This window comes from Megalops cyprinoides, chromosome 6 (assembly GCF_013368585.1).
Source record: "Megalops cyprinoides isolate fMegCyp1 chromosome 6, fMegCyp1.pri, whole genome shotgun sequence".
Taxonomy (NCBI): Eukaryota; Metazoa; Chordata; class Actinopteri; order Elopiformes; family Megalopidae; genus Megalops; species Megalops cyprinoides.
Genome location: NC_050588.1, coordinates 30,476,760 through 30,502,317, shown reverse-complemented (window position 1 = coordinate 30,502,317; position 25,558 = coordinate 30,476,760). Strand labels below are relative to the sequence as shown.

The 25,558-nt window shown below is 40.0% G+C and overlaps 1 protein-coding gene across 3 annotated transcripts in view; it reads left to right on the top strand.

Annotated features, from left to right (window-relative positions):
* The window catches only part of asic1b (acid-sensing (proton-gated) ion channel 1b), a 124,103-nt gene extending 106,586 nt beyond the window's left edge, over nt 1–17,517 (top strand). For 2 of the 3 annotated variants that reach the window (XM_036531526.1, XM_036531525.1), the window contains 9 exons: nt 5,992–6,142; nt 7,586–7,713; nt 9,370–9,520; nt 10,319–10,375; nt 10,644–10,797; nt 13,288–13,379; nt 13,566–13,645; nt 15,343–15,444; nt 16,576–17,517. In XM_036531526.1, coding sequence (XP_036387419.1) covers nt 5,992–6,142; nt 7,586–7,713; nt 9,370–9,520; nt 10,319–10,375; nt 10,644–10,797; nt 13,288–13,379; nt 13,566–13,645; nt 15,343–15,444; nt 16,576–16,671 — 1,011 coding nt within the window. In that variant the 3' untranslated portion in view covers nt 16,672–17,517. Of the gene's footprint in view, nt 1–5,991; nt 6,143–7,585; nt 7,714–9,369; nt 9,521–10,318; nt 10,376–10,643; nt 10,798–13,287; nt 13,380–13,565; nt 13,646–15,342; nt 15,449–16,575 lie in introns of all 3 variants that reach the window. The other variant, XM_036531527.1, reaches the window with a different exon arrangement.
* The last annotated feature ends 8,041 nt before the right edge of the window (nt 17,518–25,558 follow it).

Here is a 25,558-nt window from a genome sequence, read left to right as displayed (position 1 = left end):
AACGTCAGCTGTTTTATATTCCCCTTATGTGAAATTATGGAATTTAGCATTTGTTCATTTAATGGGCTTGTCAAACCAGAATGCTAATTACCGCACATCTTTGTTAGATGATAAGAGATTTGACACCTAAGTCCATTCACAATCAAAGTGAACATGTATCATTTGTCTCCATAATTTTAGGGTGACCTTGGTTTCAGTGATTTTCAGCACTTCGTTTCATTACACAAGTCATTAAAAATGCATGCATTACATCCATCTATCACCAGTGTGTGCGACTATGAGCTCAATCCAGTAATGACGAAAAACACAGCCATGTTATAGGACAGTGATTTTGTACTTTTGCAGAATAATGAGTGTTGAGTGTTTCAAACATAAATGGGGAAAATAAAGATCTGACTGTAACAACTGTAGAGACGTATTTTGTAGCTTTGGACAGTTCAGTTTGTTTAAATTTTGTAGGGTAAAAAAAGACATGTAGGGTAAAAATATGAACCTACAATACCACACCTAGAGCTGTGTGTCCTGCTGATGTCAGACTCTTGTCGTTTCTGTATGTTCACCATGTTTTATTTAATTTGTTTACATCTGTACCACAGGTAACATGCATTGGTATTAGATGATAGAATTTCTGCTTAAAAGAAACAGGAATAATAGAGCGGGGGCCGGATCCCAGCCTGTGAGACACTCACACTTATTTGTAGTCTTGGCCGTAGTCTGAGGAAATTTGTCTGGCCCTAATATTTTTCTTTTTTCTTCTCAGTGTTAAGTATGCATTGGATATAATGCTGCTTCTGGCTCAGTATCAGACATTGTGATTGAATGGGCTTGGTTTGGTTATGGTGTTAGAATTGCTTGGTTGGCCTTGGTTTTATGTTAGCTTGGTCTATGCTCATGGTTCTTGGTCATATTAGCCCATGGCAAACTGGTCTTGACTCCATTGCTCACAGTGTCCTGAACAGTATAAAGTAACATGCTTATAATTCAACCCATGTGTGCTTTACTTGAAAGCTCACGTCAAAATAAATCAACTTGAGAGCTGGATAACCTAAGAGCCACAGCATTCAATATGGCTGTAAGTGAAGGTTGTTTGTTTTTCAGCAGCAGCATGTGCATGATGTTCCCTGACAACTCCCACAGATACGGTAAGGCCAGACCAGCTGGCAAGGGAACGGTGCATGGATGACCAGTTGTTAAAGCAATGATATTCACATTTTCCTCCCACTGCAATCTGTGGAGTGTCCTGTTGAATCAGCTGTGAGCCCATTGATTCATAGTCCTGATCCGGTTGTTTCAGTGTCATATTTTTAGTAACTGTGAAAACGCAGATGCTGGTCACCAAAGTTTAGAACTCAAATTAGAAAGGATGAAGGGATGTTCTGTAAGCATTTTAACTGTAAACTTTAAACCATGAAAGAACAGTAGGGGAATAAGGAGGCATATTTTTGCCTGTTGTGTCTTTACCAAACAGGGAGCCTTGTTTGTGTTTCAGCAAACCGTTGAACAACTTCAACAGGTGCGAAGATAGACAGTATCCTATCACAAGGAAACAGAATGAGGTTGGGGCTGAGGAAATGTGACAGTATTGAGAATCAATGAGGCTGTGCAGTGCCTGGAAGAGAGAGCAGTTGATGCGTGTTAGGACAGTACATCTGAGAGATGGAGTGAGATGGATGGGGGGATGAAGCCACAATTGAGGACCTTGGGTTGAACAGGACTGTGTACAGTTGAATAGCAGCCACATATTTTTTTCCTGCCTCACTTTCTAATATTAAACATCATCTCATGATCAGTTCACCTTCACCAGAGCTTAAACAGATATCCTCAAACCCCAGCCTCTTCCTGTCCCCAGAGTCACTTACATAGATTTTTGTTAGCAAACCATTTCAGAGCAGGAGAAGCCCTCAGCTGTGTGTGTAGCCTGTATTGATCTGAGTGACATCCTTTCCTTGCTTCAGTGAAGTCCAGCAGAAACGGAAGAGATGGCCACAACACCCTTTTTGCCACATCCAGAAGTGTGTGTGTGTATGTGTGCGCGCACTTGTGTGTATGTGTTGGAAAGATTACTTTCCCCTAGTAAGAGTAACAAGGCAGCAAACCTCTTCCTTAAAACAATGTATTTATTATTCTTTTTGACAGTGGCAGGTTTCTCCTTCTCAGCAGTTGCTCTTTTAGCATTGACATGCTAACTCATGAAGAAAAAAATACCCCAAATTTAATGGCAGGACTTTGGCAACACTACTGAACAGCTTGCTCTTCCTGAGCACAATTTGTTGTCCAGGCTGTCCTCAGGCCTGCTCAGCAAACACATTCTGGTGTCTGTTAATAATTCAACTGAACAGCAATGGCTGTCAATTTCTTATTATAGGCAAGCAAAAAAGGGGGGGGTGTTTGTCAGCCTGTAGATACAGCGCAAATTGAGATTTCATAAAACTGACATGTTTTTCCATTGATCGCATCAGAATGAAATACATGTCATCCTGGGTTTAGCATGTCTGATCCCCAAGTGGCCATGTTGGAAAAGGTTGAAGCCTCATTTCTGTTAAGCACCAATCAATACATAGTGTATTATGGTAATGGATATAGACACAAGGGACACACTTTTGCTGTGAGTGTTTAAGGAAGTAGACTAAAAACTATATTACAATAAAACCTGCCTGAATCCCAATAAACAAAACATTTCTTTTGTGGGTCATCTTCCTGTGGTTGTTGTACTGTGCTTAGTAAATGTACGTAGATATTGCTGCTATTAGGGACATATATCAGCTAATTTTTCCTTTCTTTTTGTTTCATTTACTTTCCTTACTCAGTAATATTTTAGCATGTTGTGTGCTGTAATACTACCTGATATATTCAAATATTAATCACACAAATCAGTGAATGGAAGTGTCTCAAACAGAATATGTCGGTCAAGGTTAATTTGAAATTGCAGGGCTTATTCACATTAAATACATGAGAAACTTAACCCAAAGAGCAATAACATCTAAAGGCGAATGCTTTCCTACTGATCCTACAATTTAGACAACCACAGGAACTGAACCAGAACAAAACCTACTGTATCCTGTTTCTCTGAGAAGTGAGAAGTTTTCTTGCCATCATTTGTTGCTATAGGACGTATTTGAAAATGAACAGCAGGAAAAGTGTTTGGTTGGATACACTAAGCATACACATTGCAAATGAACCTTATAGTGATGATCTATAGGCAATTTACTCATCCAATCAAAACCCTTGAATGTATGGCTAAAAGAAATGCCTTACATACCTTTTAAGGTATCATGCTACCAAACAGAGCATAGTTGTGCTTGTTGGAGATTTACTGGCAGGGTAAGGTTCGGGGTATATTTTAGCTTTTACAAATGCCACCAATTTATGATAACTTTTGCTGGATCATGTTTACACAGATATCATTCTTGTGCCTTATGTTAGGGGAAAAGTGTCCTGTGGGCTAATAACACAAATTGGAACACGGGCACAGCTAGCATGAGTCAAACTCTGTGAGGCAATAAAATACAGTAACAGTAGGACTATGTGGATGTAAGCCACATCACAGGATTTTCCACATGCAGAGAGCACAATGGATATTTTCATGTTATGAGTTTGCTGTGCTGAATCAGACATGTTAGAATCCACAAGAGAGTAACAGCACTGTGAGAGCTCACATGCTTGTGCAGCAGACTTGGACTCCTTCATTCCAAGGCCATATGCACCCCCCCCCCCCATCCCCCGACATACCTACCCAACACTCCATTCACAGGTTACCACAGCAACTCTCACTAACTTCACCCACCTCCACCTCGCCTTAACCCCCTTTCACTGTCAAGTCCTGACAGGTTTCAATCGATGATGGTTTCCTGACTCAAGACTGGCAGAAAACTGAAGGCAGACATTCAGATATATTCATGTTGACTCACCAATTCAGTTACTCATCTCAACAAAAAGGAGTTTCAAAATACATTGTAATGATTGAGAGATGTCATTTGCCTAGTTGTTCCTGAGAGACAGTGAGAGCATTTTCCATTTTCAGAGATGCATGTTTTATGACTTGTGTACAGCAGAGCATTCATGAAGCTCCAAAACTTCTAAATCAATGTAACATTGATTTCTCCATTCAATATTTTTGGTGGTGGAAGCAGAGAGGACAATTAATGGCTTCAGACTAAAAGCAGTGACCTTTCCTTGTACGTACTGCTTTTTGTCATCCCCATTTTCTGATGTTTTTTTTCAATGTGGATTAAACTTTTTCCCTTTTTTCTTTCACTTTTTGTGGAATTATGAAAGGCATGAATCAGACTACCAACTGAACAAAGTCAAAGTCAGAGAATTCAAACTGACGTTGTGTGTACGATCTACATGTCCATTGTTTTTTTTTTTTTCTCTCTCTCCTCTGCAGTCATTGTAAATGAGCGGTTGTGGCAGAATGCCACTTCTTATTCCACTTCAGCAATTGCTCTTTGAAAAGGTCAGATTTCATTTTGTTCCTCTGACAGATAGTTATTAACCCATTGGTGTCACTTACAGTGAGATATTTCAGTGCATTACAGCAGGAAAGGGTCTGCTGGAGGGGTGTCTCTGTTTCACCATCGAAAAGGGTGTGCAATTTTCATTGTGATAAAGATTCACAGGTTATCAAATATTTTTCTTTTTGTCCTCCGAGTTTCTTTGTCATGTCATCACAATTTTGCTACTGTATCAAGATATAGGCCTTCTGTCAATCAAAATCTTGGCTGTTCTCACCCTCCCTACACCACACAGTCTGATACTATGTGAGAAAATTGACTGTTAATTATGTGCTCATTCATTGTGAATACCATCGCTCCTGTTAGATTTATCTTTCTGCCTTTGATTACATCTTCCCGTCTACTCCGTGTTTCTGCCTTTTTGTTCTGTATGGCTGACCACATATGAACGTAGATTTGAATAGAGACCAGCAATTATTGCAACTAGACTACAATCCTTGTTATTTCCACCCTCTAGTAATGAGGAAGCCCCCTTGGGCAAGAGCTGAAGGCTGAGGCTGTATTCAGACCTGTGTGTGAGTAGCCTAAAAATTTCCAAGTCCCAAGCCACATGCACAGTTACCTCAGAAACTCTGTCTCTGTCTCTTTCTCCTTCCTCCCCCTCTCTCACTATGGGTCTCACGCTCTCTCAGAAAGTAGCATGATTCTCCACCTCATCTTTGTGTTCTGATTGGAAAGCTGCTGGGAAGAGATCAATTGTCTCTCACGACACAGCTGGTCTACATCAGATTGGTCTTTTACAGAAACCACCCAGCTTTTTCCTTGTACCCAGCATTGGTAAACTGATTACATAGCCATTAGTTCACTTTCAATCTTCTCTGAGTCAAAGAGTATTTGAAAGACATGCTCTACCACCTTTGTTCCCCTCTCTATGTGGGCCACCATCATCATACATGTTTCCCTTACCTGCACATTACAAAATACAAGCATAGTTCAAATAATAGTCTCCATACAGCCCTGATGAAAAAGGTCTCAGCAGTGTCAATTATATTAATTGTGAGTGGTGGGTGGGTTGAAGTTTTCGAGTGTAACTCTAGCCCCCTCGTTAATCATATATTTCAATACCACCTGACATGGCAAAGTGCCACGGAGGTGTGCTTCTTTATAAATGACAGTTTCTACCTTATGTACCCTGAGGTAACCACAGTGGCAGCATCTACTACATCACACATTATTGCATTTGTCTGTGTATCCAAGTTATGGCTGGGGTATGGAGGTACACATTGGTTGATATTAAGTCAAATGTATGTTCGTCTTCTCAGAATCTGTTGTTATAATATGAAACCTTACGTAGCCTTGAAACCATCTCCCAGGTTAAGAGAGAGTTGAGAGAGTTAAGTGTGAAAGTCTAATATAATGGTTTTTCAGTGTAAGGGTTCATCCCCCAAAAGTATGGGTTGGCATATCTTTGTCATGTTTGACCACTGAAATTTTCATTGTCTTTGACATATTTATTTTCTTCTCCTTGTCTGATCAGATCTTCACCCGGTATGGGAAGTGCTACACCTTTAACTCGGGGCAAGATGGCCGCCCGCTACTGGTCACCATGAAGGGTGGGACAGGGAACGGGCTGGAGATTATGCTGGACATCCAGCAAGATGAGTACCTGCCAGTTTGGGGAGAGACAGGTAAAAAAATCAGAACAATGTTGTACAATATGTGCTCCCTCACATCCATATCTACATTCTTTATATATTGGGAATCTGTATTGTCTTTGCAATTTCTATTTCCTGTACTAACACTCATTTCTGTTTCTATTTCGACTTCTTACGCACTGCTCACATTTCATCTGTTGTCCTGATGTTGTCACACTTGCCGCAAATAAATGCATGAAGGCAATACGGTTGTCAAGTGAACTCATCACATACCTCCTCTGAATTTTGATGCTGATCACCCATCCCGGGAGTGACAGTTAAATTCGGGGTTATGAAAAGCAATAATCTTGGGATTACATGATGTCTGTTTCAAAGTTGCCTCGTTTTCACCCTTGGTCTGCTGTCTAAGGACTTGATGAGATTAGTGTCTCCAGCCCCATTGAAAGTACAAATGTACAAATAATGTTGAATTGGTTAAGACTGTCAAGGTGAAAAATGTACTTCCAATCAGATGCAGATGCAGCTCGCTGCCCTGCAGGTCTCAAAGGTAATTAAGTGAATGGCAGTGTGTACAGCCCTGTACCAACAGTGTGTCTTCATCTGGCCTTGTCTTCATTACTTTCCTGCTTTGGCAGCACAGTTCCATTACATGCCCTGTAATTGAAAAGAGATGGAGGAAATAGAAAAGGGGAAAAGGATATAGGCAAACAAGGAAACTGGAAAAAGAACATCATTGGATTGTTTTGTAGTTGTTTGTAGGGCCAGTCTTTAAAGAATACCTTAGTAGTCTTTGGAGGTAAATAATAGAGTCCCCTCTCGTGCCTGATTAAAGAGATGCTTAAATGGTTTTTCCATAGTTTTCCATAGTAGCCTTATCGTCTCTTACCGTGAAGGAAGTCCACCTTTTGATGTAAAATCCATTAATACAGGGTACCTGAGCACAGGATAGCTGTCGACTCTATTGATTTTCATTTCATCTTTTTCACCATTTATTTATTTATCTCTGTTCATTAATGCCAGACTGGGGAATAGCCGAAGTGTTGCCTTGAACATGGCTTGTTACCAAGCACACCTTATTTCTCTCTTTTCAATCCATGTGTCACTCCACATTCTACACATATATACACAACAAAAGCCTGAGCAAAGAATGCCATCACACAAAACACCTACAAAACATGCTATCACCGGGTATTACTTGGCACTGTGTTTTTCAAAATACAATGACTTTTTTTCTGTCTTAGTCATGAATTGTAATCAGTTTTTATTGCATATTGACATGGAATTTTTAACCCTTACTGACCAGTCCAGTTGAAGTAATCAGAACTGACAGTTAGCTTGTAGGTAACCAAGGAAACCTGCAAGATCTGAAGATGTGCCTTGTTGAGGCTTTATCACAGAAATAAGAGGAGTGAGAACTGTGATTTATGAGAAACAAAAATGAAGGATTTTGTTTTATTTTTTCTTCCCCTCCTGCAGATGAGACGTCATTTGAAGCTGGGATCAAAGTTCAGATCCACAGCCAGGACGAGCCACCGTTTATTGACCAGCTTGGCTTTGGGGTGGCACCAGGATTCCAGACATTTGTGTCCTGCCAGGAGCAGCGGGTACATTAGTTCTTTGATAGGTGGCCATAGGGCAGGGTACTGTAGGGCATATTGCTCTGTGTCAGAAGCAGGAGGGTAGGTGTAAAATGCATATATAGGCAGGTTTGTGCTTGTATCTTAATGCACAAGTCCTAATGCAAGGGATTTAAATCGCAAGTTTAAATCAACTTACATATTTTGTCAAATTTTCCCTCACTGAGTTTATTGGCTAAAATTTTATCACCAGTTAAAAGTATTTTTTTGTTTAGCACTTCCAGAGACAGGACTGGGCTTTGCTGTTGTGTGGTACTGCCAAACCATTCATTAGCTAGTCTCCTTCGCATACAGATGCACAGACCATGGAGACAGCCCTCGATCATGCTCAGGTTTTCGAAATGAAAAAAATGAATGAAAGGCAAAAAAAAAAAAAAAAACATCATTGCCTCCCAATATGCCCACAGACTTACAGCCACACATTAGAGTGTGTCCATCTTCCCCTAGCCTGTTGGATTATGCATGCTGGCAGTGTCGTGGCTGCAGGCCCCTGGGTGCCGTCTTTCTGTCTGCCTGTCTCTGGCAGCCCAAGTAGTAGCTGGGTCCCGGCTTTCATTAATTTAATGCAATTGATGCAAATTCATCCTCTTGCTCACAAATCTCTCCCTTGAAGTAAATAGGCAGTAAGACCAGTGCCATATGAAAAAGCTGTTGCAAAACACACAGAAAGCCTGGCGCGCTCATTTTCTCCTGCAGAAAGCTACTAGAAAAACCTGAGATGTCCTTGTCTCCATTTATATAAAGAGGATTCTTTTCAATCTAAGCTGCAGTTAAAAGCGTTCTCTGCTGCACTCTCCACCTCTTTGAACATTACAGAGGCTGCAAATTAGCTGGCTGCAATTAAAGGCTCAAGGCACAACATAACCTTACTTGTTTTTTTTGTTTATGTTTGGGATTTATTTGACACATCTACTAGTAGCCCCCCACATACACACACACACACACACATGCACACACACAGGCACACACTAATGCTTATAAGCTGAGCTTCGGCTTGTGCCTGAAAAAAAGAGTGGCGTGTGGGTGGTTTAGTATGGCTGAATAGTGCTTTGCTATGAAAAGGGCTGGACCTGAGTGCAGAGGGAGTCACCAGGCAAAGTAAAATCATTATTAGCCAGTTCTGAAGCCTCAGTCAGGTGAAAACCGGTGATGAGAAGACAAACCCCATGAAAGCTTGCAGACACGAATCACCCATTAAAAAAGCTGGTACAGTGTTTCATTTTTTGTGTCTCTTCAACTGTATTAACACATACAGGGAACATGGTGGTGTGGTAATTAGGTCTAAGTGTAAATGGGATTTGTGTGGGGGGTAGTCATTGCCTCCAGTTCCACACAAAAGCACAGCTGAAATGTTGATATAACCCTGAAATCACATCAGGGCATTCAATCGTAGAAATATGATTCTTTAAATTGCAGAGAGACATATTTTCAGTATTTGCCACATGGTTTAGCTTTGTTTGAGTGAGATTAAAGCTGCTTGTGTGTGTGGTGTGTGCATCCGTGTGGGTGTGCATGTGTGTGTGTATATATGTGTATGTGTGTGTATGTGTTGTGTGTGTGTCCATGTGCGCATGCCTGTGTGTGTGTGTGTGTGTGTGTGTGAGATCTGTTTGTGTCCTGTAGCTGATGTACTTGCCACCACCCTGGGGGGACTGCAAGGCCACGCCCATGGACTCTGAGTTCTTCAGTACCTACAGCATCACAGCCTGTCGCATTGACTGCGAAACACGTTACCTGGTGGAGAACTGCAACTGCCGAATGGTGCACATGCCTGGTAAGGGCTCTGTTACTTACACTATGATATTTTACCTAGTATTACCATTCAAACAAGGGGGACACATATCCTGCAGAAGAGGAACACACAAGCCCCCCAAACTCTCTGAAGGGGCAGCATATTTGTGGAAGCTGTGCTCAACTCACTCCCACTCAACTGTATTTCAATGTGATACTTCCCATCTGAAAAGATTATGAAAACAAAGTCAGTTTCATCTTAAACATTTTTGTGTTTGGGGGCATAGAAAGCGATATTAAAACCATTTCTTTTGCAAAGAATCATATTGCAGAAGTAGGAAAACACAATATGTAAACAGAAAATAGCTGCCCCATTTCTTAAATCCAGCTGCTCTCACAAAGTAGTGTCTCCACTTACTACTGGCACTTAGTAAAATGCACCGATTTATGGTGTGTTATATTTATGTTTATGTCATGATTGGAGACACATAGTGGTGTTATATGAGTGGTTTTTAACAAGCATATTTTATTTAGATTTGGAAACAGAATGAAATGTAATGGAAAATACATGATAGAAAGATATCATGCAGCAGTTTCATTACTTTGCACATCTCAACTGCCTTAGTGCTATTTTTTGTTACAGTGCTGTTTTCCTCATGGAGCCTTTGCCAGATTCTAAAGGGAATTAAATCAGATAGGAGCACTCAAATGGGTGTAAATTATCAGGATAAGAACAATAATGCTAAGTACAGGCACTTGTAATTAGATAACAAACAAGATCCTCCTGTTAATTCTTGTCAAACCTGACATGATGTGCGTCCTCTGTGTGTCCTTCCTGCAGGAGATGCTCCATACTGCACCCCAGAACAGTACAAAGAGTGTGCCGATCCTGCTCTGGGTAAGGATCATAGCTGCCCTCTTTAGGCCCCTGTAATTTGTAAAGGGCAGTCTAATAGCCACTGGAGTCTTGGAGTCTGTTGGACAGCTAGACCTGCGACAGTTACCGGGAGCCAAGTCTCCTATTTTCTCTACATGCATTCTTTGTTGTCTTCTCTACTTTCTCACCCCTGCCCCCAGCCTGCACAGAAAACTTCTTAACTTCTTCCATAGTTCCTCACTGTATTGTACCCATTCATAAAGTGACCTTGCATTTTTCTTCATTTCAGACTTCCTGGTGGAGAAAGACAATGATTATTGTGTGTGTGAGACTCCGTGTAACATGACTCGCTATGGGAAAGAGTTGTCCTTCGTTAGGATCCCTAGCAAGGCCTCCGCCAAGTACCTGGCCAAGAAGTTCAACAAGTCTGAGCAATACATTGCGTAAGTCACGGAACAATGCTCAACAAGTCAGAGCAATGCAATGCATAAGTCACAGTGCATTGCACAGTGTTCAGGGGTTTTGCAAGTAATGGTGATGATGAGGTCATTATGATGAAGACTTTTAATATTTAAGTTGATTAGCTGGCTCTTGCTAGGATATTCAAGATGTTGGAGACATTGTGGGACAGTGATTTTGGAACTAGACATGTAAGGTTGAAATTCTGCTGTTGTTGCTATGCACAATGTGCTGAACCTGACCTCAGTGATCATCCAGCTTTAAAAAAAGAATAAAACACATATAAGATGCAGTCTCTGAATGCGTACCCTGGTGAATGCAAAGCAAATAAATAATGTAGTGAAATCTGCAGAAGTCAAGAAGTACTACAGCTAGGGAAGAAAAAAAAACAATGCAAACAAATAAAACGCTTCACAAAATGGTTCTCTAAACTTGCCAGAATAAACTGCCCAAGGGCACAATGTCAGCTCCTAAAGTATTGCATAAATAGTGGCAGATACTTTTTTTATTCCTTTCTGTGGATTTTTGGTGCCTGTGTGTGTGTATTTGTGTTGATGCGCAGTGGTCTGTGACTGTGACAGGAAGCGGCAGTCCACAGAGTGCCAATGAGGGGCCTGTCTGGCGCCCTGCATGGCAGCTCTTATAGAACCGCACATGAAGCAACAGTCAACTGCCAGTGTTTAACTGAAAATGTAATGAGAAAAGCAGACAGGAGTTTGTCTTGAAATTTTGTATACAACCCAAGCTGACACTTCACGCTTAGCTGGTTCTACCAATAAGACAGAAATGCCAGAGAATGTCAGTGAGTTGGAAACAGGGAATAAAAGCTTTGCAAAGTAAGCTTTTAGGACTTGCCAGGCAAGGAATGGAAAAGAGTTTTGTTTCTGGTGTTGTTTTTGGTGTTGTTTGTTTTAATTGTGTATTGGTGCTCTTGAGTAGATTTAATTATAAATGTCAGAAGCTCTGATCTGTGTGGTGAGTTTGCACAAAGCAAAGCGGGGTGGGAAACTTATGCACAATTGTATAAGCCACAGCGTGGAACAGAAGGGAGCCATGGGGTGTCTGTGAAGCTCCCACAAATCAATGTGGGAGGCACAGCCCGTCCTTGAGTTTGAGTGTTGATGAAGGATAGGCAAAGACCAATGTCCTTGAGCTCAGGAAACCTTGATTTACTGCCTTTTAGAGGTCACCGCAGTGCTGTGCCCTCCCAGAATCAGCTGACTTGCGTCAGGAGTAAGGAAATTCAACGTACAATTTCCTATCCCGAATTTCATATCATTAGTAGTTGCCATAGTACCAGGAGGGCAGGCATCCTGTTGTCATTGTTCTGAATTTGTTGTGCAATTTTGGAAATTTGTAAAAAAAAATAAAAAATAAAAAAAAAATCACAGAAGTTGGTAGTTCTACAGGTGCTTTTGGAGTAGACTGTGTGGTATTCATTGGCCCCTTGGTACTGCTTTAATAGGCAATTGATATGGCAATGTTTAAACCCTCATAACGTATAAACTGTTTACAGCACAGTACAAAGTTTAGTACACAGGTTCCTCTTCATACAAGGAATATTTTTGTAATATATTTACAAGGAGTTCTCTTTTTTAAAAAAAAAATCATGAACTGAAAGTCCAGTTAACAAGGAAGTGTATATCTAAATCATGAGGGAAAAGATGCTACTTTTTTCAGGGTTTTACTTCTGATTTAAAAATCTTAGTATTAAGTATGTTATAGTATTTTCCAATTGTACTTCTCATGCCAAATATCTGTAACTGATAGTTTTTACATGTACCACATTATTTGGTATACATACATTATTTTGTATGAAACATTTAAATAACAACATTTTGTGATGTTTTCAGGCCCATAGTTCAGACCTCATTAAGGGCAAATTAATTGCTGTATTAACTCAACAACAGCAATATCCTTTTATTCCTGTTTTAATATTATTTTTTAGTATTACTTTTGTGTCTTTTGAATCACCCATATACATATGTTGTTATTTCAGATTATCTGTCATTTCAGATTTCAAAATGGCTTAAAAGCTGTAGTTACAATTTTCCCCAAATAAAACAGGAAAGCAGACATTGTGCCTCCTGATCACAGATTGGGGGAGAAAGAGAGTCTGACTAGGAAAATCTTGTGCTATTCACACAATGACTCTCAAGATATTCACACCCAAAAAAATCGGTCCTGCCAAGGGCTTTAATGTAATCCCTGTTCACTTTTCCACAGAAAATTAGCGGGGTGAAGTAAAGCGAGAATTATTCCCTTTTTTTGTGTTTCGTGGTTAGACCAGCTCTGATGAAATTAGCCAGCAGCAGATCATTCTCTAGCTTTGGACAGTCTGCTTATTCAACTGCTGATAAATACAGAGAAGCTAATGGGAGCCTTGCCAATCAGTGATTTTTATGAGAGCATAAACAGTAAAGTGTGTACACAATGTGCAGAGCTGTTTCAAGCATGTTTTCTCCTATTGACAGGGATAATATCCTTGTGCTGGATATCTTCTTTGAGGCCTTGAACTACGAGACCATTGAGCAGAAGAAAGCCTATGAGCTGGCTGGCCTGTTAGGTAAGGATGGTATATTATATTATTATTATTCTCCTTTTTCCAGAACTCGTAACCATAGTTTGCATCTTGCCGTGAATGCTAGCTTCTTATTTGAATGCAAACATTAGAAAATGTTTTTACCCTTGTAAAAATGGTTTTAAATGAATCAGTATATATTCATGAGCTGTGATTGCCTCCTTTTTCCAGGTGACATTGGTGGTCAGATGGGGCTGTTTATAGGAGCCAGTCTCCTAACCATTCTGGAGCTCTTTGACTATCTGTATGAGGTGGGGCCATTTCATTGTCTTTGTGTGACGAGCTATCAGCATGCATTGATTTTGTATACAACAAACAACTAGCAGAGGTTCTCTTGCATTTCTACGTGCCTTATGTACAGATTGCTGCTGTTGAATCGAGCTCCTAAGTGATCTTCATATGCTCTCCACACACAAAAAAATGGTTATCATTATCTGGGTGCAGAGCTGAATGCATCATAAGCACAGCCTACCTTTTTCAAGACTGATTGTGAACAAAAAGCATGTGCACATTTCTTATCTTCTGAGGCCATTGGGAAATGAATAGTGTTTAGCTAATTAAGATAAGCTATTTACATATAGTATGCATAACATGCATTTCAATGTAAATGTATGTAAATCTGACATTACTATAACATTTAACATAAAGTGTGTCAGTAAAATGAAAAACTTCATTTTGTACTCAAACTTGGAAACAAAGAAGATTTGTTTATCTTAACCCAAACCCAATAACCCATATCAATTATTTGATACTGTAGCATATATTGTGTACCTTCAGTAATGTGGTAACGGCCCATTTATAATTTTCTCTAGGTTACGCAATAGTCTAAACATGGGTTTTTGCTCAATGTTAGTCCTGAAAAGAACCATAGTGTCATCTTGATGTGGATTAATGATGAATTGATCTCCCAGCAACCCATCTCAAATACACAGTTTAGTCTCAGAATCTAACCTTAGCCAAAGAAGCAAATGTGACTGGTCTCCTACCTGAGGTAATAACCACTAATCACTACCACAAAACTGGTCCTTCACGATAGGATTTGTACGAGAATATGGATTATTGATGACAGGCATTTGCATTTTTGGAAATGCATGTATGTACTATAAAATAAGCACTGAGTATTTACTGCCCATGAAATCTGCTCTAGCCCCTTTTAATTAAATAGCAGAGTTTAAGTTCAGATAGAGCTAGCTAGAGAAGCTTCCCCTTGTAGCTGATCAATATTGTCATCCAAAACAGTTCAGCTGAGAGTCTTCCTGGCCATATGAAAGGTTTTCATATGACAGTTAAATGTCAGCTGTGTGTCTCACTGCATTGGTGCAGACACTTGTTGCTTTTGGGTTAATGGTGTAATCTCAGCACGAACTCTTATTAATAATTATCTCAGACTAGCCTCACTTATGATCATCATCTCCCTTTGCCAGATAAATGGATTGCTGTAGGACTTGTACATGCATAAACATTTTGCCCTTTGAATGATATTCACAGTATTTCTTGATTATATCCATTTCAGTGGGTAGTAGTTTACTGTTTTGCACATAGATTACTTTGTTACTTTCTTTATGTATTTATGTGTACATTTATCACATGTATATGAAGCATAGCTGGGAATACAAATATTTACAATTTCTGCATGACACAAGAGCCAGCACAATTTTTGAAAGGTATTTGGTCTAATCTGAGTCCTGTAGGAATTCTGGCTAATACATGAAATGACTTTGCAGTATGAATACCAAATCTAGAAATAGACAGAAGAGAGTGTCATTAACAAATAGTTTTACACCAGACTATGTAATTCTGTTAAATTTTGCAGTTTTGTCACCTTCCCTATGTCAGAAATATGAGGATGTCTTAATCATTTTTGTGTGTATATATATATATATATATATATATATATATATATATACACACGCAAACAGCTCACAGGTGAATGCGTCTCTGTTTGCAGGTGATCAAGTACAAGCTGTGCCGGTGCTCAAGGAAGAAAGGCAAGCGCAGCAACAACAATGACCGCGGTGCAGTGCTAAGCCTGGACGATGTGAAACGTCACGTCAGTAACTATCACTGAGTATTTCTCCTGTCAGAAGACCTACCCGGACCTGCAGAGAGAGCAAGAGAGAGGGAGAGAGAGACAGAGAGAGAGATGGAATATGAGATTTAAGGAGAACAGATTTAATAGACAGAGGAGAGGTTGGGGTACAGACGTGCTCAAGACAGGCTGTAGTCTAGCCTGTCAGATTCTGGAAGGATCCGGATTAGATGAATCCAGATGCAGGCTTTTTAGCCTTAAACAGGGAGTATGCTATGACAGCATAATGTTTTCCTACATGGCAGGGATATTATTTTACAGTTGTACACAGTAACTAGATTGTAGTGGTTAAGAATAATGCAGACTCTGATTGTTTATGAATGTTACATGGATTCAAGACCTCTGTTTTGTTGTGTGTTACGCTGGCAATGAATATGATGTTACATCCTATAAATTTCATATCAGAGGTGTGAATATTACCCCCAATGTATGCAAAATCACACTTAGTTGCACCTGAGAACAAAACTCTATTTTGGGCACGCCTACATGCCACTCTCTGGACTCATATTAATGAGTAATGTTTTGAGTATGACGCCCACATCAAACCTGTGTTACTTGACAGTTAGAATGGCAGATCATATTTTCTGGGTGATTTTTCGTTGAAATTACTCTATATTAAACAGGATAGAGATTACTTAACTATGTGTGAGAGGAGGGAAGGAGAGAGACAGAGATCAGAATGTAATCACAGATGGCTGACCAGATCGGAGGGGTGTTGAATTAGAGGGCTGGGAAGTCAGACAGCCTCCTGATTTCCAAGTGTAAATGAAACCAGTTCAGCGACATTGCAGGTCTTGGGGAAGTGGGCAACGGTTTCCAGCTTGACTTGCTTTCTAATCCTCTTTCCCTTCATTCTCCTTTCCCCTACTGTCCTTGTAATCCTCTTTTGCTTATCACTTTGTTGTTATCTGCTTTCCTTTATTTACCCCTGCTCACTTCTTATCACTTCCTTTTCTGTTTTTTTTTCTATTCATGTATTTCAATGTCCCCCCCTCCTGTTTCATTACCCCTCTCCCTTTCCCACTCACTCTATTATTTTCTCCTTCACTTCACTTCTGTCTTCCTCTTCCCTTTTCACTGCTCACTGCTTAGGCACCCTGTGAGAATCTCCGTGCTCCATCCACGTACCCAGCCAATATGCTACCTCATCACCCAGGGCAGGGCAACTTTGAGGACTTCACCTGCTGAGCCAATCACAATGGAGCAAGAAGGCGGAGCCTTGTAGTATGCTACCAAAGTCAACACCTTCAACAGGAACTTTCAACAAGGAAATTATGGAATTCAAGCAGATTTTAACGGGGGAAATAGATTTTTTCTACTTTCAATGGGAAACAAATCATCCACCACAACAATGAAAAAGCCCCAACTAAAGTCAAGTAGAAGCAGAAAATATGAAACACAAATCAGAACCCTAACCTTTTAAAGGAGTAACATTTACAGGAATTAATGACACTGCCTCAGAAGAGATGCCTCTCGAAGCCTGGCAGATTTGGAGCTCTGTGTCTTGAAGACAGAAATTGAAATTTACCATCGAATGGACACTGTCCCAGCGCGAGAGTCTTTCATACCAAGCTCCATGCCTTTATTGCAGCAACACAAACTTTCCAGGGAAGACTGGCTCATTTGGATGGTACAGTAGAAAATTGTAGTGCTTACTCCGCTGTACATGTAGCAGTATTTGTAACTGCTGCCGTCCTCCACAGGGCTGCAGCAGGACTCAGTGTATTTCTTATCAGAATGTATCTTCCCAATGGGTTAAAACAGCAGAAAGGGAAATTCCAAGGTTAGCGGGTGATGAGGGTGGGGGGTTAGGCTTAGAGACTTCCACCATTTAGGGAACTGAGGTTTAGTTAGATGTGTGGTGAAATTCTTCAGGTCTCATCTGGCAAATGCATGCTTGTATTCGTCCTCTAGTGCACGTGCATTTTTATTTTCCTTTTTTATTGCCACGTTTGCCTCAATTACATATGGCCTGGAGTTTTGAAAGGGAAATGTGACTTAACTTTGTCTCTGTTTTAGAATGTTTCTTTTTTAAAATAATGATCAATTTTATTTGTGCGTGTGTGTGTGTGTGTGTGTGTGTGTGTGCGCACGCATGAGTGTGTGTATAAGAATGAGTGGGTGTGGTTGTGCAATACTCTGTCAATACTCTTGCTTTTTGGGTGGGAGAAGTGGCAGTGGGGAATATTGGTTATATTTGGTCTGATTGCTCTGCCCTTTGGAATTCTGTTGAATGTTTGCACCTGGTAAGAAAAGGGGAAATTTATGTAACTGTGTTATAGTCGCAAATGTCATATCAAAGCACAATACCACCAATATGTAAAGGTGATGCTATGATAATTATTCTGATTGCTCTTACTATCATTGTTATTACGTATACTTATCATTATTATGATCATGATTACTATATATATATATATATATATAAGACATTTATTTGTTTTTCTACTACAAAACATACATATTGCCTGACCATCCAGTTTCCATCTTTTCAGATAACAGGCTGTTCTATTTATCTAATGAGATACAATAAAATAATGAATAATCATTTTGAAAAAGAACACGTTATTCCTCTCACGTCTCCTGGTTGTTGTTTATTTCCAATGTTCCTTGTTCTTTAGCAGTAGATTTAATTAAATCTCACCTACTGCATTTGTTTAGCCTCTTGTACATTGTCAGTGATATTGATCTACTAGGTTAATCTGAGACAACTCAGGAAAGATCTCCTAACTGATTTGTGGTACCAGTTTTTGCAGAAAAAGATGAGCGGAAATGTTCCGCTTTCCATCCCAATGATTCAATCATGACCTCATCAGCATTCTTCTTCACGTTCCCTGAACGCATCGCTATTTTTAGAAGAATAATGAAATCTAGAATTAAAACTGCATCAGCTACAGAAAGAGAGAGAGAGAGAGAGAGAGAGAGAGAGAGAGAGAGAGAGAGAGAGGGAGAGGGAGAGAGAGAGAGAGAGCGATGAAGACCTGACAGTGGTAGAGATAAATAGAAGTTATTATATTTTTTTATATTTAACTGTATTTGAAAGGGAGGGGTCTAGAAGATAGCATACTGTTATCATATAGGAATGGATGTAGGGGAGGGGCCTCAACCTGCTAAAGGTAATTAAAGTTTCAGCTCCAATATTACACTCAGATGGATGTGAAATTTCCGCTTGGGATTTTTTATCAAGATCATCATATCCCACCTTCCAGAGGGTAAAAAGTCATTATTGCTGTCACTGCCAAGTTAGATCCCAGTTGAAGCAGGGTCAGGACTCATTTCAGCAGTTATATATCTATATATATGTGTGTGGCTGGAGGTTGATGGGATGATGTAAAGCCCATATCCTTTGTGCTATACTGACCATTAATTGTCAGTGTACTGAAAGCATCATTTCATTTTTTTTTTACAAAGGATTCATGATTGTACCCAAGACAGGACTATAAGCAAGGCACAAGGTTTAAGGCCTCCATAATTTATAGTGCACCTTTCATTCAAGAATCTGAAGGGTATTTACCGTGAGGGAGCACTTCACCTTAACGGCCTTCGGTGTTTAGCACCCACCTGTGTGACTCACTGTAGCCATCATCAAATTTTGCATTATTTTCGGGTGAGCTGAAACAATTTTTTAGAACTGATGTAACTTAATGAGAGTTTTTAATGCTGACATAAAATGTGACACCTTGAAGATACATGACCTTTATTATCACTAAGCCATGTGCTCTTTGCCAGAGATGCACTCAAAGTCAGCTATATTGTTACTTAAAATGTCATGTTTTTGTCCAAGCTTCAGACAGGCAAAATCTGAGTATTTCTAACAGAAGAGCTACTCATGGGTGTTTTGATGTTCAAAATCTGTTAAGCACTCCTCCTGATTTAAATAAATAATGTCTGTGTATGTTGGATAAGAGGTTTGTGGCTCAGTTTCAGCCCTTTAGAAACAGAAATATGGAAGATGCACTGCTTCTTGCTTGATCACATGTAAAAAGTTTTTCTTTCAGTGTACCCATGAAAGCAACTGTATCTCTCAAAATAATGAATCACAATTGTATTATTTGGATATCTATGCATGATAAGAACCACTGATAACAGGTCAATGGGATATGGTCTAAGCTTTATGTCAGTATATGATTTGGCTTCTAGACTTATGAAATGAGCTTTAAATTTTGCCAAACATATTATAATAGACAAAATGTCTTGTGCAGTAAATATCACATCAGACTAAATACTTAAAAGTTGTCGCATAGACACAATATACAGTGGAGCAATGGGGTCCCTGGTCAATATTCAAGTAGGACCTGTGAAAGTGATCCGGTAAGGCTCTGTTCCCAATGTAACAATGGATCAATCAATGCTCTGTCTGAGATGACATAAGTCAACTGGAGTAGCCCTTTATTAATAAAGCATGTGTAACCCTTCTACCTCTATTCTACACCACTATATCAGTACATGTCAATTCATTTTATCAGATTGGTGTCCCAACACTCAATAACATCATGATTTGACATGAAAGTCAAACAGACGCATGAACTTACCTTGAAACAGGAAAATCTCAGGATCATGTTGATGCATTTGCACAGACTACACTGCATCACCAAAGCCCACAGATTCAACCACAAGATGGTGAGGGTCCTTGTCTCCATAAAACAGGGAGCAGCATATATGTTGGCTAATAGAACCCAACTGAGACTGACCCAGGATGTTGCCATAGTTCAAGTGTAATGAGCCATAATATCATACAGATAACAAGCTGTTGTAATGGCATCCTCAATCCATCTGTAAAAGCGAGCATTGGACAAAGTCCATTGTCCAAATCAAATGAATAATTGATCAGTTTTGCACATGCTGTGTATGTGTTTGACATAAGAGGTCAGAGCCCTGACCAGGCATACAATAGTGTAACACACATTTTCCTCAGAGAACAACTTCACAGTTCATACAAGGTGCCAAGGTGACAGCATCTTAGGCAAAAAGGCATCATTAAGTCTGAGGCTGACTCTAGCACCCTAAGGACCCAACACAAAACACTCCACTGACATTGAGTGTCTAAAGCACCACATTTAAGTCCCAAACTGGACAGTTTGGTCTACGTGTGTGCAGCACCGCCTTCTCAATAATCCAAAGAGTAGATGGAATCATAGATGGTGTAGCCAGTCCTGATAATTGATCTTAGCAAACCCCATTGTATTGTCCAAACACAGTACAACATTTTTCCAAGGGTGGCTCAGAAGGAATTTCTACAGGAATATGTAGACTATGAGCCCTAAGATTTTAATGTGTTGATTCAACCACAGGGGTATCCACATATTCCTGGCTGATAAACCATTTGACACCAAGATTTAGCCTGTCAGGGAGGCATTAGTGTTGAGCAAGATTTTGCTCCAAGGCATACCTTGAGTCAGCCTCTCCAAGGCTTTTGCACAATATACCATGACAACCACATGCTTTAACCTTTAGGGTCCAGACCAAAGGCCTTGAACCGCTTCTGAAGAGGAATTTCCTGAAGGGATGAACCCAATCTAATAAAACAGGATAATTAGCGCAGCCCTTACAGCACTATAGCACAATGGTATTGCCATGCATGAATGCATGGTCTATTGATACTAATGGCATGAATAATTATATTCTACATAAATGTATTTAGTTACAATTTCTATCTTCTGGGGTTTGCGCCTTAGAGGTGACTGAAATGTGTTAATCTGTCTTGCTTTGTTGAATGAGTATTGGTCAGTTTAAATGCCATCTCATATGCTGCAAAATGAAGATGGTCATGTTTGGTAAACAACATGGAATACCTGGCATTCCAAATAATCACTCGACCAGCATTTATTAACATCCCTAAGATATTCAAGAGAATAAACATCCTTGGCCAGTTAGGGGAGTTGTTTCTGCAAAACTTCGAAGTGTGTTCACACGCTCACAACAGCAGGACATTGAACACTAAAACTTTGTGTATCTGAGTCATGAACAAAATGAATGACTCTGAGCAATTTTGAACATACAACATGCAAAAGAAACAGCATGCCGCCTGCCAATAAAGCAATAACAGTATGTAAAATACACAGAGGACAACAGCATGGAGTGGCAGTGTGGGCACTGGACTATTAGGGTTGCGAGTCTGACTTTTAGACCATGATGTTGCACCACTTTCAAAGGCTTTTCACCGCACTTACAACAACAGAAACTGCAGCTGTGATAGAATGTGTGCAATGTAAAATTACAGTCAGTGCAAGTTACTGTGGAGAGGACATCCCCTGAGATAATAATAGTGTGAAACCGCCTGTATGTAAGAGGTGGTAAATTGCTGTTTGCGATTGTAGATTTGTCTGAAACTATTTATGTTACTCAGGAGGGTTTGAGGTCAATGTTCGCAGCAAACAGGAGGACTGCTGCCAACAATAAAAAGCCCTCCGCAGGCTCTGCATGCATTTTGATTATGTACCACATTCATCTGGAAGATTTCACAACCCGGTAGGTAACCTTGAGCACAGCCATGCAGCTCAGGCCAGTACCAAAATAATATGCAAGCACAAAGTCTGCACATCTATCACGCCACAAGTCATGAAGTTGCACATTACAACTAATGGCCGCTGCCTTGATGTTTTTACGGACTGGCATCAACCTCCAATGACATGCATGTCGTTTGCATTAGCGGACGCTCTTACCAGATATCCCTTTCCTTTTCAGTGCAGAAGTAGGGGGAACATGTGCAGACTAAATTGCGTTCGCGCCACTCTTCATTTCCCTCCAACGAGTGTGTCGGATGAGTCACATCTTTCTCCCCAGTATGAATTTATCCTGTCCAATCTTTCAGCGCAATTAGTAAGCCCAGCCGTTTGTCATAGATAAGGCTACACAGGCGGTCCTCGGGGCTTGACTTTGCATCCTGCTCGTTAAGAGGATTAATAATTACTGCGAAGACAAGTCTCGCGGAGCAAAGTGGGAAAGGCTGTGCTCGCTTTATCACAGTTTTGGGTTAGTGCACTCTATATATTAAAAAAAAAAACAGTAGCATCTGTTTTTGGCACACAGAAGACCAGCTTGGTTGTCAACCATTCTGTGTGGCTCTCATTAATAATAATTTTATACACAGAGCATTGTGCCTTGAATAGTAAGCAGGGGTTTCTCACTGAAAGAGCTTCAGGTGAGCTTAGCAGATTGCCATTTGCTCTGCACCTCTGCACCTCTGACAGATCCACCCTTTTGTCATTCTTGAAATTCTGATTATGGCTGTTTTTTCATCACAAATGTTCTATATCCATACTTCTACATGAGGGTTTCTATGATAGTCCATCCCAATGGGATCTGAATCCATAATCCCATATAGTAATAGGTATATTACTTCACCAGACATAGTAAGACATAGCCACAGCCTCCACAAGCCGTTAGTTGGGACATTCAGGAACTGAACTTTTAAAGGAAATGTTGAGCTCGATGCTTCAGTTTGTTGCTTTATTAACAGCTATATGGAAGAAGAGACAGGTGTGAAAAGAATGGAAGAAAAGTGCTATTTGATACTGAAGACAAATAGTCAGCAACTACAAGAACCATTAAAGAAAATTATTATTATGTATTAATTGTGCAGACAATAGCAGTGTGTTTTTGTTTTTTGACTAAATTTGAAGGAGGGGAAAGCTGTTTTTTCACAAATGACAAGGAGGCACTGACAATAGTTTATACTTACAAAATCATGTAGGAGTATTATGCAAGAAATCACATATGACATATGTAATGATTTTGGAAACACTAAAACAGCCATGAGTCCAAGGATTTTGAGGAAAGCCAAGTACAGGCTAAACCACAACCTCTGTCACAGTTTTGTACTACCCACACTGCTCAAAGACATCTCCATACCATCCTCCTACCAGCCTGAGAAAACTAATGTTCATCTCGTGCTAATTAAGATCATTTACTTTCTGGAACAAAATGATCGGGAGGACATAGGGACCATTACAGATGAGAACCTTTGAGATAGATTGGATCATCATCAAAACTGCAGCCTGGTGGATGCCAAAATGAAATTTAAAACAAAGAGGCTCACAAAGAGGTTGAGACTGAAATGCTGTTAGAAAGCTACTGTAGAAAGGCTAGCAAAGGTTAACAGGCATTGAATATTTTTCTCATTGCCCAAAGTGACAATAGACCTATGGTGAGAAATAAGTATATAGTTCCTCCCCACAATGCTGACATCCCTGGCCAACTGATTTGGACACCCACTGACAGTTGCTTTATTACATAAATTGTGAAATATGGAGGCGTTTTTTGGAAAAGTGCACTGGGGTATGACTGACAGAGGTACGCCTTCAAACTCTAACAGCTGCGAGTACCCCCACTTCTGAAAGCAAACCAAAATGCAACAGGACTCATTTGTCAGAACTTTTTACCAGTAAAACCACGAATGTGTCAAATAAACCAAGAGGATCCACTGAAAAGCCAAAGAAACCATTTGTAAAATACTGACTGGAATATTCAGACAATTAAGTAAAGTCACAGGCTGGTAATTGGTTGCCCAGAGCAGTTCATCAGAGAATATTTTTAATATATTTCTAGGGAATTTAAATGGAAAAATCAAAGAGGAAGCGGATCAAAAGTGTGAACTAAAATAAAAAGGAAGTGCTGCTGCAAGCCTAGGGACAGACATGCTAATCAGAGGCTTAACTGCAGGGGAAAAAAAGCACTGCATGTTTTCAGCACTGTAACCATTTGATAGAAAGCTGCTCAAAGATGATGCCTATCCTGTCATCAGAGGAAGAAGTGCAGCTAACACAAATCCTTGCTAGCAGTACACATGCATAGACTCACAGACCAAAAAAAAAAAAAACAACATTGATTTTAGAAGTGCTACCCTCCTGCTAATGGAAAGAATGTTTAATGATATCATCAAAGTCTTTAAAGCAGTGCACTGATTAATGCTGTGCTATTACACAGTGCTGAGTTATGGAGCCTGGCCCCTGCTCAGTCTGCAGGAAGCAGTATAACTCTGTTAATCAGTCTTTCCCCAGAGTGCCACTCTGGCAAGGAAGACTGAAAAACCTGCCTGTCTACCGGAACAAGTGTTCACTTTTAAATAAAAATTCTGCTCTACTCCTTTGGTTTGTGTCTGAATCCAGTTAGTGATGAAACTAATGATGATCCTCAATGCAATCCTTCACTACTTCTTAGCCAAACCACTTCCCTATTGTAGCACATTATGATATACATGTTGATAAGCAGAGTAGAGAGAAAATAAGGTAAGAAAAAAATGCTGATAGCAATAATATTGACTATAATATTAAATTTTTGTTGATTGTAATATAAACTGTAGTTACTGGGAAAATAACCCACTTATTACACATGTTCGAACAGATTCACCAATGTGTTCCCCTCTGCCCAGCCCTTCACCTTCATTGCTTGTCCTCTTTAGAATTCCCCCGCCCCAAGCCATTCAATTACATCCACAAGGAGGAGAGAGCTGATCTGACTGTTTATCAACAAACAGCCCCATCCCCCGACCAACATGACATCATAACAATTAATTAGAGCAAGTCAAGATGACAGGCTCTTCCGCTTTTTGTTCCTCCGATTCTCCTGCCAAGGAAAACCTTTTTTTTTGTCTTCAAGTCTCTAATCATAATTGATTGCTGGACTGCTGGTTCTGTCAGCAAGCCGGTGAGCAGGAATGCAGATAGAACAGCTTGACTGAAGAACATTGGAAGTGAGCATTTTGAGATGTCTCGTCAGTGGTGTCACATGCTATGGTTACTTTGCACAAAGAATCGAAGGCTAAAACAGGGAGGTGGGGTACCACACCCACGGCATCTTCCTTGTGTAGATGTTCATGTAGAAATTGTGCTTCTTGGTGTTGACCTCGTGGTCACCCATCACGACCTGCTCGCTTTCTCATTTATGAAATTAAAGGGAGACAGTAGGGGCACTCTTAAGCACCAAACCCTTCAAGTGAAATGGATTTCAGTGTAAGTGAAAGCTTGAACCCGTCAGACCTGAATTGATTCTTTAGTAGTAATAAATTTTCTTAGTAGCCGACGTAATTAAATAAGCCACTTAAATCCAAATTTTTGCATTTAGGGTATTTTACTAA